Genomic DNA, 14,257 nt, shown 5'->3' on the forward strand with positions numbered 1-14,257 from the left:
AACCAAAAAGTTCTCCATTTCACACAGAGTGGAAAGACCAACCGTGAACTTTCAGGTCCTTGTGCATATGAGGTTAGAATGCCCTCCTCCTAGTTCTATAAAAATTAAAACATAATCTCTGTATGGGAGGAAAACCGGGGCAGGGCATGGAGAGAAATTCAATCTACTTGCGGTGACTTAAATTCAACTCAACAAATATTTCCTGAAAAATCTACTGTGTGTGAAATATCCAAGATGCTTGCCTTGCCTCAGAGACTTCAGAATTACATAGGAGAAGGGAGAAGAACGGGGTTCACTGCTGCTGCTGCTGAGTTACTTCAGTCGTGTCCGACTCTGTGCGACCCCATAGACGGCAGCCCACCAGGCTCCCCCGTCCCTGGGATTCTCCAGGCAAGAACACTGGAGTAGGTTGCCATTTCCTTCTCCAGTGCATGAAAGGGAAAAGTTAAAGTGAAGTCGCTCAGTCGTGTCTGATTCTTAGCGACCCCATGGACTGCAGCCCACCAGGCTCCTCCATCCATGGGATGTTCCAGCCAAGAGTACCGGAGTGGGGTGCCATTGCCTTCTCCAAACGGGGTTCACGGAAGTACACAAATAACCCAAGGCAGAACAGAAGCGCTCTGAGAGAGGTTAGAGTCAGGGCTAAGGGTTCAAATTCAAGACTCCGAGACTCAGAAGGCTTCACAGGAGAAGTGGGGAAGAAGGGCAGGCGAGTGGGTGAATGACCGACCGGGAGAGGTCAACTCCTGGTTTCCTTTACAACTGCCCGCCTCTTCACGCGCTCGGCGGACGGCCTGCTCACCCTCTCCGGCGGGGGCAGGCACTAAGGCTCTCGACCAGGCCAACCCGCCTTGATTCTCTTCCGCCATTTCTCACCTCGGAGGCTTCCAAATTCCTCCTCGGTCAATCTTGTCTGAAGACTGAAGACAACGCTGAGAGGAGAGAGCCCCAAGGCGGGCGACCGGAGCCCTCTCAACTCACAAGCTGGAGCCCGCGTCCAGGCCTCATCCCCATGGCAACGCCGCCAAGCGCCGGTTCGAACGCCCGCGCCGACGCCCGCGCGACGGCAGTCCCATACCGTCCACCAATGAGCATCGAGGGAACTAGTGGACATGGGCCGCCTTCTCTTCTAGAAGGCCAATCAGAAACCCGATGAAACAGTGGGCGTAACTCTCAATTTCCGTCCTTCAACCAATCGTTCCACTGAAATGAAAATCTCGCGATGTTCTATGTGAGAGAAATACACCTTTGAGGCGGGTCCAGAATCCTTCCGCCCTGCGCTGTTGGTCGTCCAAAGTGCAACCCAGCTCTTGGGATTGGTCGGCAGACTGCCAGTCTTCGCCCAAGGTCCGCCTTTTGCCTCCTTCTACTTGGGGTGAGTAGCTTTAGAGAGGGATTACTGGGTTTAGTTCTCCGCGGAGAAATTGAGGCTCGGGGCAACGAAAGTCTGCAGCTGACTAACCTCTGGTCGCTGTAGGGTCAGGAGTGGACTTGCCTTTCTCCAACTGGCTGTGGGGCGCGGGCAGGCCAGACTCCAGCCGCTGCAGAGAGAAGGGAGGGACCCTCTGGGGGTCTCGCGAGCCTTGTTTGTCCCGAGACGAGTGGTGATCGGGTAGGTCGTCGGAAACGCAGAGTACCGGATGTGGGGCCCAGCGACCCGAGCGCCATACGTTCCCTTCCTTGGGCCTCAGTTTTAACTTGGTTGTTACTATTTAAACCCTGCCTGCTTTCCAAGAGAGGTTTTATATTTTCTAATTACTTCCTTTATTGAATGGATACTATCGTGACAGTTACAACAGAAATAAAGAAAGTCACAGGAGAGTCCTACTACCTAAAAACTTCTTTTTTTCTTGTGGCCTAGTTTGGACCTTATGTATCTATTGTATCTCTTAAGGGGGAAAATAAATAAATATATGAATGACATTAATAAGTTGAATGCAGTCAATTAGCCAAATGTAGCTGGTGTAGGGAGAAGGCAATGGCAAGCCACTCCAGTACTCTTGCCTAGAAAAAATCTCATGGACGGAGGAGCCTGGTAGGCTGCAGTCCATGGGGTCGCTATGAGTCAGACACGACTAAGCGACTTCAGTTTCACTTTTCACTTTCACACATTGGAGAAGGAAATGGCAACCCCCTCCAGTGTTCTTGCCTGGAGAATCCCAGGGACGGGGGAGCCTGGTGGGCTGCCGTCTATGGGGTCACACAGAGTCGGACACGACTGAAGTGACTTAGCAGCAGCAGCAGCAGCAGCTGGTGCAGAGTCCAGGATGAGAGCACTGATGTTAGGAGTCGGGCAGATCTGCTTTTGAGTCCCTACCCAGACTCATCTCAGCTGTAATTTTCTTTTTCCTCTTCTGAAAACGGGGAGTAATGCCTCATGGGGTTGTTGTGAAAATTAAGTGAAATAATGAAGGTCAAGCACTCGGTAAAATGCCTGACAAGTAGTAACTCTTCCAAAAGTGGTAGCTATTATCTTCATACTAGAAATAAGAAAATATATTAGCCAATGGAACCAGTAGATGTACTGTAATTGAGTGCCCAATTTAGTTCAAAACTTGTCAGTTAAATAACTAATAATTAAGGAAACAATCCATTCTTCAAAAGAGTGAAATTTCATCGTAGTAGCTATATTAAACATCTTGTGGGGCTGTCAGGGATTTACATGGTGTGATGAATAGTGTGTTCACTGACAGTTTTGTAGAAAATATGAAAAGTCATTTTTTTATTCAACTGTTAATGAAAGCTAAGAGCGTCATCACCGACTCGATGGACATGAGTTTGAGTGAGCTCCGGGAGTTGGTGATGGACAGGGAGGCCTGGCGTGCTGTGATTCATGGGGTCGCAAAGAGTCGGACACGACTGAGTGACTGAACTGAACTGAACTGAAGAGCATGTCATTAAAACAGAACAGAACAGCTTTCTGATAACGTTTTATACAGGGGTTAAGTATGACATATTTCTAGTACTTCTGATATGTCAGACCCTATGTATACATTATTTAAACTCTACAACAACGGTTAATAGTAGGTTGGTATTTCCTTATTTGAAAAAGGAGGCCTAGAGAAGTGTGTTGCTCAAAATAACATGCTGTTGAATTAGGGAGCTAAGTCTTTCTCGCTGCAAAGCCAGCCATGCGTTTCTGTGTTGTGCATTCTGTTTTTGACTGAGAAAGGATGAAAATACTTAGAATACAGGCAGTCTTTACTGTCTGAGCCTCCAGGGAAGCCTCCCAGGTGACACTGGTGGTAAAGAACCCTCCTGCCAATAGGAGACATAAGAGAAGGGGGTTCAATCCCTGGGTTTGGAAGATCCCCTGGAGAAGGAAATAACAATCCACTCCAGTATTCTTGCCTGGAGAATCCCATGGACAGAGGAGCCTGGAGAGCTACAGTCCATAGGGTCACGAAGAGTCAGATACGACTGAAGGGACTTAGCAAGCAAGCAAACTCCTAGTCATCCTTTAAAACCCTTATGGAGTACCCCTTGACCTAAAGATAATCATTCCTTCTTTGCTGTCTTTAAATCTCATACATACATTTGTGATGCACAAAACACATCTGGACTTATCTGTTTAAATATCTTCCACTTTCACTACTATTCAGTTTTCTATCTACTCTTCAGTTCTGTCACACTGCTTGTCGAATGGGACACACTCAACTGACATTAGATGAGAGAATGAATCCTTTCAGGCTCTAGTAGTAGAATCCCCCATGTTTGCTTTCCAGAATTGTACAGCAGATGGCACCAATAGGCCACTTAACAGTTCTCCTTCATCAGAACTGATTTTTGTCCCAACCTTGTCTGACTTTGACTTCATCCTTGAAGCCAGTATTCATGTCATTACAGGTGAAATCTCCCATTTCCTCCCTCAGCCAAACAGCAAAGATAGCAAGATGACTCAGCAGCTTAGTCTTTGAAACAGTGGCAGATGTCCAGGTAAAGGTGAGGATGAGGGAACATTTTCTTTGTCTCAACTCATCAGTTTATGGTAGTTGGGGGCTTTTTCTTTTCTTTCTTTTTTAATCTTTTTGTTGTTGCTTTATTCAAGGATGGGAGCTTTATTTCTTTTCACTTCTTTGAAAGGTAAGAAGGGACTAGGAGAATTGGAGAAGAGATCATTATGATGTGGGATGTGAAGAGAAGCTGAGCAGTCACATAGCTAGCTGCTTGTAGGTAGGCAGAGTTGACCTTCCTCCTCATAATGGAGTGGCCTGGGCAGATTTCCTGGACACTAGTGCCCCAAGTTAGTTACTTGTGTGCTTGTCCAAGGCTGGCATCAATCGTGTCCCCAATACTTGGTGCTTGAGAACCCTCAGGCTACTGGGTATGGTTTTGAACGTGTGGTTATAGGCTCCAGCTTCCCAGAAAAAAAAAAAAAAGCAGAGGCATAGAAACCTTTATCAGAGAGACAAAGTTTAGGGGCATCTGACTATACCTTACTCCTCCAGGGTTGTCCTTGGGCAATAGGATCTTCATCTATGTCAGCCTCCAACTAAAACTTCTGTGAATAGGATTCCAGTTAGACATCTTTAAAATCCTCTATATGAATGTAGATCAAAGTGTGGGAATTTTGGAACTGAAAGCAATTTAATAAATCATTTTCGTATCCTCTCTCAGGGCCACTTGTGCCCTAAGCCCTGCTCTTTCATGGTAAGCAAAGCTGTATAATGGAAAAAATACAAACTTTGGAGTTAGACTTGGTTTCCCTCGTATCTCTGATGGTAAAGATTCTGCCTGCAATGCAAGAGACCCAAGTTAGATCCCTGAGTTGGGAAGATCCCTTGGAGAAGGGAATGGGTACCCACTCCAGTATTCTTGCTTGGAGAATTCCGTGGACAGAGGAGCATGGAGGGCTACAGTCCATGAGGTTGCAAAGAGTCAGATACCACTGAGTGACTAATACTTTCACTTTTCACTTTTACTTAGATTCAAATCTCAGCATTCACAGACCAGTTATGCGTTTGGGCGAGTATTTTAAACGTTTTGAATCTGAATTTCCTTATCTTAAACTGGAGGTAACAGTGCTTATTGGGAAGAGTTGTCTTGAGCATTATAAAAGATAAAAAACCTTGCATGGGGTAGATTCTTAATTGATAATGTGGTGGGATGAAATACTGTCTCTGCTTGAGGGATTTTAGGCTATGATTAACAGGTTGCAAGAAGATTTGGAGAGTTCTTTCTAAAGGTACATTTGTGACTGCTCCTGTGGTTGAGCTGTGCTTGCAATAGCACTCTGATTAATTTGATGAAAATATTGGACCACATCAATATAGACGTTTATCTGTGAATTATTTTTTGGCACCTAAGTCCTCAACCTCCTGGGCAGTGAGGGAATTGTATCTACAGAGAAAGCCAAGAGCACTTTTCCTTAGCTTCTGGAACCTTCTGATGACATCGAGGGGGTTTGTTCAGGTTTTTTTTAAACCACCTAAGGCACTTTGCCACTTTGCTGAAGTGTGAATTGCCTGCTGTCAGCCTGGAGTTCTCACCTCCACAGTCTGGCTGCAGGCATATTTGCATATTAGATGGTGTATTCTTTAACCCCCTGAGGTTTGAATCCACTCAGAGTTTGTGTGCCGGAGTGAGTGTGTATGTGTATCTGTGAGAGAGAGGAAGAAAGAAATCTGTATACTTTAAAACCCCAGGACATTTCAGCTCCACCATCTCCAGAAAAACAGAAAACCTCCAACAATAGCTCCATTGACTTTTATGTAAATGGCACTCTTCAGGAAAACACTGGGCTATTTCCCAAAGTCCCAGAACATAACCTGAGCATTTGTTTGAGTGGGAGGTGGGGAGACAGTTCTGTTGAGTCAGTGAACATCTGTTGAAGCTGCTGTGCTGGGTCCCAGGAGACAGCTCACAGTCTGGTTCTTACCTGCCAGAGGTACAGAGATTTACCATACTAGGTGTGCGTGCTTGTGATGGCTTTGTACCATGTCCATGTAGCTAAGCTGGAGCTGATTTCCCAGGAGTCCCTTCCTGGATAGTTCCAGGTTAGGGCTGACCTCAGGAGAATTTTGTGCAAGATTTGGAAGGCTGAAGGGAAGTAGGAGCCAGTCCACTGTGAAGGACAGCAGGATCCTGGGCATCGTGGCAGGACATACCTCTGGACACTCTGATCTGCTGGCTCACTTTAGGGTGCAGGACAGCACCCAGGCCCGCAGCTCCCCAACTCCTGCTGCATTGCCTCCTTCAGCTGCTCTCAGTTCCAGGTTGGGTGTATGCTCAGCCCTGTGGCAAAGGGCTCTAGCTTCTCCTGCAAGTCACCCGAGTCAATGAGCTTGGAGAGAGTGGACATAAGTCGATTTGTTCTCACAGGTTCCAGTTTTCCTTGCTGTCTTCCACTTCACAGTCATCTTTCCCTTCCAACTGCTGGCCTCACCAGCTTACAGAGACTTCAGGCCTAACACCAGATGCAGAGGTGACAGAGGTACATGGGTTTCTCCATCAACTTCCTGATTGGACAAGGTCTATTCCCTACCCTGAATTCTTATAGTAGTCTGTTTCTCTTATCAAACATGATAGTAGTAGATTATTCAGGCCATGTTAAAGGCCCAGAAGATGGAGGGATTAGAATCCAGAAGGCTTCACAGAAGAGGTGACATCTGAGTTGCTGAAAGGATAAGGAGATGGTTGCATGGATGGGGAAGGAAGGAGAAATTGTAGAGTTCATCTGGCTCAAGCCAAATGATTGGAGGGTGAACAGGAGTTCTGCCTTTCTGTCCTCTCTGGGTACGGAGCACAGGTAGAAAGTGAACATCTGTCTGGTCCTGGCTCTTGATCCTAGCTCTTCTGGTCTGGCTGTTAGCTGTGGTCACCACTGAATACAGGTATCTACTGAGAGACAGTTTTGCTAGGGTGTACCCTTGTCACTAACCTAAGCCTCCTCTCCATAGGACAGTACTGGCCTGCTGCCCTCTCCCCAGTGGTGCCACATGGCCACCACAGGCTTGTCTCTCTTGGCCCCCATGAAGGCCTGTTTGTTTCTTCATGCAGTGTTGGTGACGGCAATGGTGTGAAAGAATGCCCAGGGGCTTCCTGTCCTAGGCAGGGCACTGTGCCCTCTAGCCTTGGATCCCTAAGCTTGTCCGAACATCCATCTCATGGGACTCTCGAAGCAAGGGCAAAGTACCCTACACCTGTAACTTGCTGATGCTTTCTGAGCATCACGATAGGAAGGCCTGGGATCAGGTACCTATTCCTACCTAAACCTGTAACCAGTAATTTGAAATCTTTCTTCACTAGTTCTTTGGTGACAGGGTTCCTTCTGGCTTCCAGAATAAAGTCCTCAGCATGTATTTATTCCCTGGGAGACCAGGGAGCAGAACACCACATTTAATAAAAGCCCTGATACCAGTTTATATATGAATTTTAAACTCAGAAGGATCCATACTTTACATACTGTTATGAGCCACTCTTTTTCCACTTAGTGTGTCTGAAAATCTTTTTACAAGCAGCACATTTGTCTCTACCTCACTTTTTTTTTTTTTTTTTTAAAAATTATTTATTTGGCTGTGTCAGGCCTTAGTTGTGGCATGCGGGCGGGATCTCCGTTGCATCCAATGGGATCGTTCATTGCAGGGCATCAACTCTCTAGTCGTGGCTCATGAGCTTAGTTGCTCCGCGGCATGTGGGATCCTAGTTCCCCGACCAGGGATTGAACCCCTGTCCCCTGCACTCAAGGTGAATTCTTAACCCCTGGACCACCAGGGAAGTCTCCACTTTAACCATTAAGTGGACAATTCAGTAGTGTTAAGTGTATTTACACTGGGATCTCCAGAACTAGAACATTTTCATCTTGCAAACAAACTCTGTAACTTTTAATCAACAAACTCGCCATCTTCCTTTCCGTCAGTCCCAACGAACTCCCCATCTTCCCTTCCCTCAGCCCCTTCGACTTTCTGTCTCTATGAAGTTGACTCCTCCGGGTTCCTCGTTCATTTTGGTGAATTCTTACTGTGTGTCTTTTTGTGACGGTCTCTTTTCGCTTAGCACGATGTTCTCACGGTTTATCCACAGTGGGGCACATGGCAGAATTTTCCTTTTTTTTTGAGGCCAAATAGTACCGCATTGTATGAACAGATTGGGGTTCCCTGGCATCTCAGATGGAAAAGAATATGCCTGCAGTGCAGCAGACCCGGGTTCGATCCCTGAGTCAGGCAGACTCCCTGGAGAAGGGAATCTACCTCACTTTTTAAAAGGCACATTTTCATTCTTATTTATTTTGGCTGCACTGGGTCCTCATTGTGGTGCAGGGGTTCTCTTGTTGAGGGGCACAGACTCCACAGAGTTCAGGCCCGGTGGTCGTGGCCCATGGACTTGGTTGCCCCACAGCACATGGGATCTTCGTTCCCCAACCAGGAATTGAACCCTGCATTGGAAGGCAGATTCTTAACTGCTGGACCGCCAGGGAAGCTCATCTTGATTGAGCAGCATCAAAGGGGCCGCGGAGATCATCAACTCCTAATCCAGCCACTCCTATTAGCGTCAGTTGTGCCACCCAGGAGTACCAGCTTCTTCCCTGGCCCTGGAATCCTGCAGATGAGGCCCTGCAGCTCAGGCCTCTCCCTGCCTGGGCCAGTCTCTCTGACCTCAACTGCACTGTAGACACCTGGTTTTCTTTCAGTTCTGCCGTCTCACCTGGGAACCTTTGTCCATGCCATTCCCTCCACCTGGAACACACTTTTCTCCTTCCCTTTGCCAGTTTACCTTTTCCTCATCCTTCTCTGCTCAAACACCTTTCTTTCAGGAAGTATTCCTTATCACGTATCGGCTTTTTGGCCAAGATCAAGTGTAGGACGCATACCTTGATCCCTCAGGCAAGTCAAGTTTCCAGTCATACTTTTTCCCTTTGGAACACAGACCTTATTGACAATTGTTTTTAAATTTGCTTAACTATTTGTTTAAAGTCTTCCTCTCCTACTAGACTGTAAACTATATTCTATATTCATGCGAGGGCACAGGCCAAGCACAGTACTTGGTACATAGCAGGTGCTCCATAAATACTTGCTGCATGAACAAATGCCACAAGTTTTTCTTTAGCAGAGCCTTACTGAAAGGATCTTCCATGTTTTTTGTTTTTTTTTTGTGTGTGTGTGTGTGTGTGTGTTTTGGCTGCACGCATGGCATGCAGGATCTTAGTTCCACACCCCCTGCAGTGGAATCTCAGAGTCTTAAAGGCTGGACCACCAGGGAAGTCCCTCCTGTCTTTTGTTGTTGACATTTTTTCCTGCAGTGGAAAGAAGACTAAATGGAAAAGACTAAAAAAGTCTGTTGTTATTGTATGGCTGATTATAAAGTTAATGTACTCTGTAAATTTCAAAATAATACAGATATATATGGAGCAGAAAATGAAAGTTTCCCCATAATCTCATCCTCAAGAAAACAGTATTAATGATGTGTATCCTCTTCCAGACATTTTTCTGTGCATATTGAAGTCTTTTGAGTGCTTATTAATCAGCAGGCATTGTTCTAAACCATTTGATAAAGTTAAGTCATGTAATCCTCACAGCAGCCCTTTATAGCAGAGCTCTTATTATCCTGTCTTACAGCTGAGGAAACTGAGCCTTAGGAGTTCATCACATGGTGAATGAGTGGCAGAGCCCGAACTTGGACCCAGGCTCCACTTTCATACTCTTGACCACTCTGCTAGTTTGCCTCTGATGGGATGGGAAGGAGACTTTCTACCATGGGTGCCCCTTTATATTTTGAATTTTGAACCATGTGAATGTATACCACATTCCAAAACATAAAAGACTGAAAAAAATCAGTAACAAATTTTTAGAACACTAAGCCACCATTCCTAAGTGACCCTTCTAAGCCATCAGAAACCACATTGTTTCCCAGAGAAAACTAATCAATACTCTGTGATGACCTATATGGAAAAGAATCTAAAATGGAGTGGGTATATGTATAATGATTCATTCTGCTGTACAGCAGAAAATAACCAACATTGTAAATCAACCATACCCCAAAATAAATAAACGATAGAAGTTAAAAAATACAAAGAAACCGTACTTTGGGGTCTCTTTGCTCCAGAGTCTCAAGCTGGAGGCTGAGGGAAATGGGATTGTGGATTTGATGATGACATTGTACTGCATCTCTCCCATTCCCAGCAACTCTCCAGTTTTGGTGAGTTTGCACCTGAGGATCTCCCGTCTCTACATACACACATGGGCCCTGCTCCGGCAGGGAGACCCAGAAGAGTTGGGACAGACCCACACTACCAGCTAGAGGCCGGGGCCTGCAGTTAGACACAAAGGCCTGCCTCTGACTCCTGGCTTCCCCTCATTGGTCCTCAGCATGTAGGTGATGAGGTCACTGTTAGCTGGTCTGAGTGACTCCCCGGCACCAGAGTGCTGCACCCCTCCAGCCTCCTCAGTATGGATCTTCCTGTTTTGTGTAACTTGGCACATCTTTGTTACGCCTTCAGATAGACCATGGCCCTGAGAGCATGTGGCTTGATCATCTTCCGAAGACGCCTCATCCCCAAGGTGGACAACACTGCCATTGAGTTTCTGCTGCTCCAGGCATCAGATGGCATTCATCACTGGACTCCTCCCAAAGGTGGGAGGCCAGGGGGTGGGCTGCGGGGAAATGCCAAGCACCGTTCAGAAATCCACACTGCCAGGCACCCTACAACTCTTGCTTCCCAGGGATTGTGTAGCAGGAGGTGGGTGTGTGGGCAGAAACTTTTAGTCCTTTCTGCATACAAGGTCTACATGCTAGGCCAGAGAAGAACCGAAATAGAACTCTGACTGAATACCACGTTTTCTTGTATCGGTCACCAGAGCGTCAGCCTCTCCAGTGAATGGTGGGGAAGGAGAAGAGGCACTGGGCTGGCAACTGGGGACCCTGGGGCCAGGTCATTACTGGGCTACAGGTTAAGAGTGAACAGCCCTCAGACAGAAGGGAGCAGAGACTTTAAGGGAAAGTGGGGTGGGGGAGAGGAGAACAAGGCTCCTCCAGGGTTGGAGGAAGGCTTCTCTGGTAGCTCAGATGGTAAAGAATCTGCCTGCAGTTTGAGAGACCTGGGTTCGACCCTGGGTTGGGAAAATCCCCTGGAGAAGGGAATGACTACCCACTCTAGCATTCTTGCCTGGAGAATTTCATAGACAGAGAAGCCTGGTGGGCTGTAGTCCATGGGGTCATAAAGAGTCGGATGCAGCTGAGCGACTGACATCTTAGGGTTGGAGAACAAGGATGTGGGAACAGGAAAAACAGTTGGCACATTTGAGTTCCACTGAGGGGAAACAAAGTGAAAAATAAAAAAGAGGTGTCACCAATACTATGAATAGGAATATTCACACTTGCCTCCTGATCACCTGAGTCACACTGCATGATGCCTCTTGATGAAAGATTTCAAAGGAAATCTCTGAATTTTCCCTGCCTTAGGCAGGGGAGAAGTTACCAACTTAGCACTGATGAGCAGAATGCTAAATAGATGCTATTGGGTGGGGTGTGCTCAGAGGTTTGCACACAGTTCTGAGGGAAGGTCAGGCATCCTGAATCAGCGTCACCTCTCTGCCCACCAGCATCCCTCCCACCTGCCTCCCCCGATGCAGTACCTGCCTGTCTTTGTGTCCACAGCTATATGAGGTGCTTCCAGAGAAAACTCCCCAGCAGCCATGGACAGAAATGGAATTTTAAGTCCAGACTCCTGGTTGCTTTCTGTGGGAGCTATGCAGCAGCAGCTGACTGGGGCGCTGCTCTGGGGACCCCCGGGAAGGAGGAGACTAGGATGCAGCCCTGTCTTTGAGCTAAGAAGAAAACAGCTAAGAATTTCTGCTTCCCAGGAGCTCCCGAACCAGGAGGCCCCCAGCAACTTGTTGAATCCATGTGTTGATCGAGGCTGCCAGACCCCTCCCAGGCCTTCTTGGCCCCCCTTGGGCAAGCTGAGAATTTGCAGGGAGGGCCTTGAGGCAAAGCCGAGGGCTGCTCCCAGTCTGCAGAGCTTCAAGTTCTCTTACAACAGTTTCTTGGCAGTTGTCTGCTTGGGTTTGGGCCTTGCCAACAAATTTTCTTAGAACTGGCTCTCGGCTTGTCCTTAGTCTAAGTTCCCATCAGGACTTTCCCTATGAAACTGGAATCTGGCCTCACTCAGTTAGAAAGATGAAAACAATTTGGAAGAGCCTTGATAGCTACTTGGAAACAGCTGCCAGTGCCTCGGTATAGGGTTTAGAGCCTGACCGTTGGCCCTGGGACTTCGAGTACCAACTGCTGACAGTGTTAAGTCCTCACCGTGGGCTATAAGTGAAGAACTCCCTCTTCAGCCAGCTCCCACCTGGCAAGAAAGGACCATCCCTCCTTGGGAAAGTCACGTTGAGGTCTCCTAGGGAAGGGTCTCCCTGAGAATGTGGGATGCAGAGAGCTCCAGAGAGAAATAGAGCAGAGGTCTGGGGGAGGCCGACTCTTCCACAGCAAGGAGCAGTGTTCTAGACCAGACTTGCCAAATATATGATTTGTTTCACTCTCTGTAGCGAAGACGGGGTGGGGAAGGGGCTTGCCCAGACACCACAGACCCTACCTGTCCTGTACACTATTCCCTGCCAGTTTAGGATATTGCCAAAGCCTAGCAATGCCTAGAAAAGTCACCAGAGACCCCAGCTTTAAATCAACTGACCTGGAAAATCTAGCTTTGTTGACGATTATATTTGCTTCCTCTTCTTTTTTCCTCACCAGGCCATGTGGAACCAGGAGAAAGTGACTTGGAAACAGCCCTTCGGGAGACCCAGGAGGAAGCAGGCATAGAAGCAGGCCAGCTGACCATCATTGAGGGCTTCAGAAGGGAGCTCACTTACGTGGCCAGAGAGAAGCCTAAAATCGTCATCTACTGGCTGGCGGAGGTAAAGGACTGCGATGTGGAGGTCCGCCTCTCCCACGAGCACCAAGCCTACCGCTGGCTGGGGCTGGAGGATGCCTGCCAGTTGGCTCAGTTTGAGGAGATGAAGGCGGCACTCCAAGAAGGACACCAGTTTCTCTGCTCCACAGCGACCTGAACTGACCAGAGTCGGGCCTTTTGCCTCAGTAGGATCCTTCAGGGCCTTCTGAGATGAACTGCCTTCACTTCACTTCACTTCCTTGGTCTTTGGCTCATTATAGCAGAGAGCAGAGAAGCTAGTAAAATCAGCTGAGGACTCTCAGAGGAGAGCAAGCAAGAATCTCAGCTAGGTGGAAAGGAAGGAAAAGAAGGAGTTAAAAAAAAAAAGCCCAGGTCCAGTGAGTGCCTCCTTATACTTTATGAATAAACTTCAAGCAGCTTCTCTCTCCCTCTAACCTGTTGTATTTATTTCATGGACTCTTGCCCGGGGAGTGGGAGGGTGGGGTGCGGTGGAGAAAAACTAGAGTGGATCAGAGCTCCAGTCTTAGCTGGAGGGAACCCTGGGTCCAACCACTGTACCCCAGAGAAGCTGAAGGAGGGAGTCAGAATCAGGGAGACCCAACATGACCAGGGTAGCTCTTCTGTCCCTGGACCTCCAACACTCTCACCCCACCCCACCGACGTGCCCGAGATGTTGTGGCTTTTATCGGACAGGACATACAAGTGAGTGGAACTGGAGCGTAGAAATTGGGTCTGCCCACCATATCCACAGATGCCGAGGACCCACAGTGGGACTCGAACATCTGTGGAGTTTGGTAACCACAGTGGGTCCCCCAGTCCTCCACAGATTACGTAGTATGATTGTACTCACTAATGTATCTTTTCCTGGCACCATGGACACATGTTGCAGGTGCTCAGTAAGTATTTCCTAAAATAGAGACCCAGAGAACATTGGAACAGATCCCCAGTCACAACACGGACAGGAGGGTCAGGCAGCCCTGGGCCACCAGGTCAATGACACACACTCCAGCCTCCCAGCCCAGTCCTGACTCCCACAGTCAGCGTGGTGTCAGTATGACTGAGGTCACTGGGGAGGAGCAGGCCTGAGCCTGGGGCCTCTGCTGGGCCACCTGCAGCCCTGTCCCCCCCTGTGCGGCCTTCACCTTTAGCAGGCCTTGCTCATTGGCGTTCCTCTCTTCCTACCTACTCCCTTTCTCCACAATTCTGCTGGAAGATCCAGAGGCGCAAGAGTTGGGCCCTGGCCCTCTTTCCCCTTGCTACTAGGGCTCACAGAATGCAGGGAAGGTGTTAGATCCTACAGCCCTTCCAGGAGCTGTTAGCAGCTGGGTTCATGTGGATTTCATTAGAGGGTTCTTGCCCAAGGAAGTGCGGAAGATTGGCTGGGAAGGGGCATTGGCAAAGGTCAACCCGGAT

The 14,257-nt window shown here is 47.9% G+C and overlaps 2 protein-coding genes and 1 long non-coding RNA gene across 5 annotated transcripts in view; 1 reads left to right on the top strand and 2 right to left on the bottom strand.

Moving 5' to 3' along the window:
* The window catches only part of KIF24 (kinesin family member 24), a 72,386-nt gene extending 71,209 nt beyond the window's left edge, over positions 1 to 1,177 (bottom strand). For both annotated transcript variants that reach the window (XM_055427310.2, XM_055427307.2), the window contains exon 1: positions 877 to 1,177. The gene's annotated coding sequence lies outside the window, so the exon portion shown is untranslated. The remainder of the gene's footprint in view (positions 1 to 876) is intronic.
* Positions 1,178 to 1,226: 49 nt separating this feature from the next.
* On the top strand, positions 1,227 to 13,278 carry NUDT2 (nudix hydrolase 2). Of its 2 annotated transcripts, none has more exons than XM_055427317.2 (3): positions 1,227 to 1,375; positions 10,436 to 10,569; positions 12,685 to 13,278. In XM_055427317.2, the coding sequence occupies exons 2-3, from the start codon at positions 10,443 to 10,445 to the stop codon at positions 12,999 to 13,001; spliced, it is 444 nt and encodes a 147-aa protein (XP_055283292.1). In that variant the 5' UTR covers positions 1,227 to 1,375; positions 10,436 to 10,442; the 3' UTR covers positions 13,002 to 13,278. The 2 variants fall into 2 exon arrangements, with proteins under 2 accessions (XP_055283292.1, XP_055283291.1); XM_055427316.2 differs by lacking the exon at positions 1,227 to 1,375 and adding an exon at positions 1,383 to 1,612.
* Positions 7,481 to 12,759, bottom strand: LOC148777386 (uncharacterized). Its single transcript, XR_016037870.1, has 2 exons — positions 12,626 to 12,759; positions 7,481 to 11,245 (listed from the first exon to the last, which is right to left on the bottom strand). It is a non-coding gene; the product is annotated as an uncharacterized LOC148777386 (long non-coding RNA).
* Positions 13,279 to 14,257: the final 979 nt, after the last annotated feature.

The sequence above is a fragment of the Moschus berezovskii genome, chromosome 7 (genome assembly GCF_049115385.1).
Source record: "Moschus berezovskii isolate FMDL1 chromosome 7, NW_MosBer_1.0, whole genome shotgun sequence".
In the NCBI taxonomy this organism is placed as follows: Eukaryota; Metazoa; Chordata; class Mammalia; order Artiodactyla; family Moschidae; genus Moschus; species Moschus berezovskii.

Coding starts and splice junctions, on each gene's coding strand:
- NUDT2 (XM_055427317.2), top strand. CDS start 10,443: ATGGCCCTGAGAGCATGTGGCTTGATCATCTTCCGAAGACGCCTCATC. Junction 10,570..12,684: donor TCACTGGACTCCTCCCAAAG/GTGGGAGGCCAG, acceptor TTTCCTCACCAG/GCCATGTGGAACCAGGAGAA.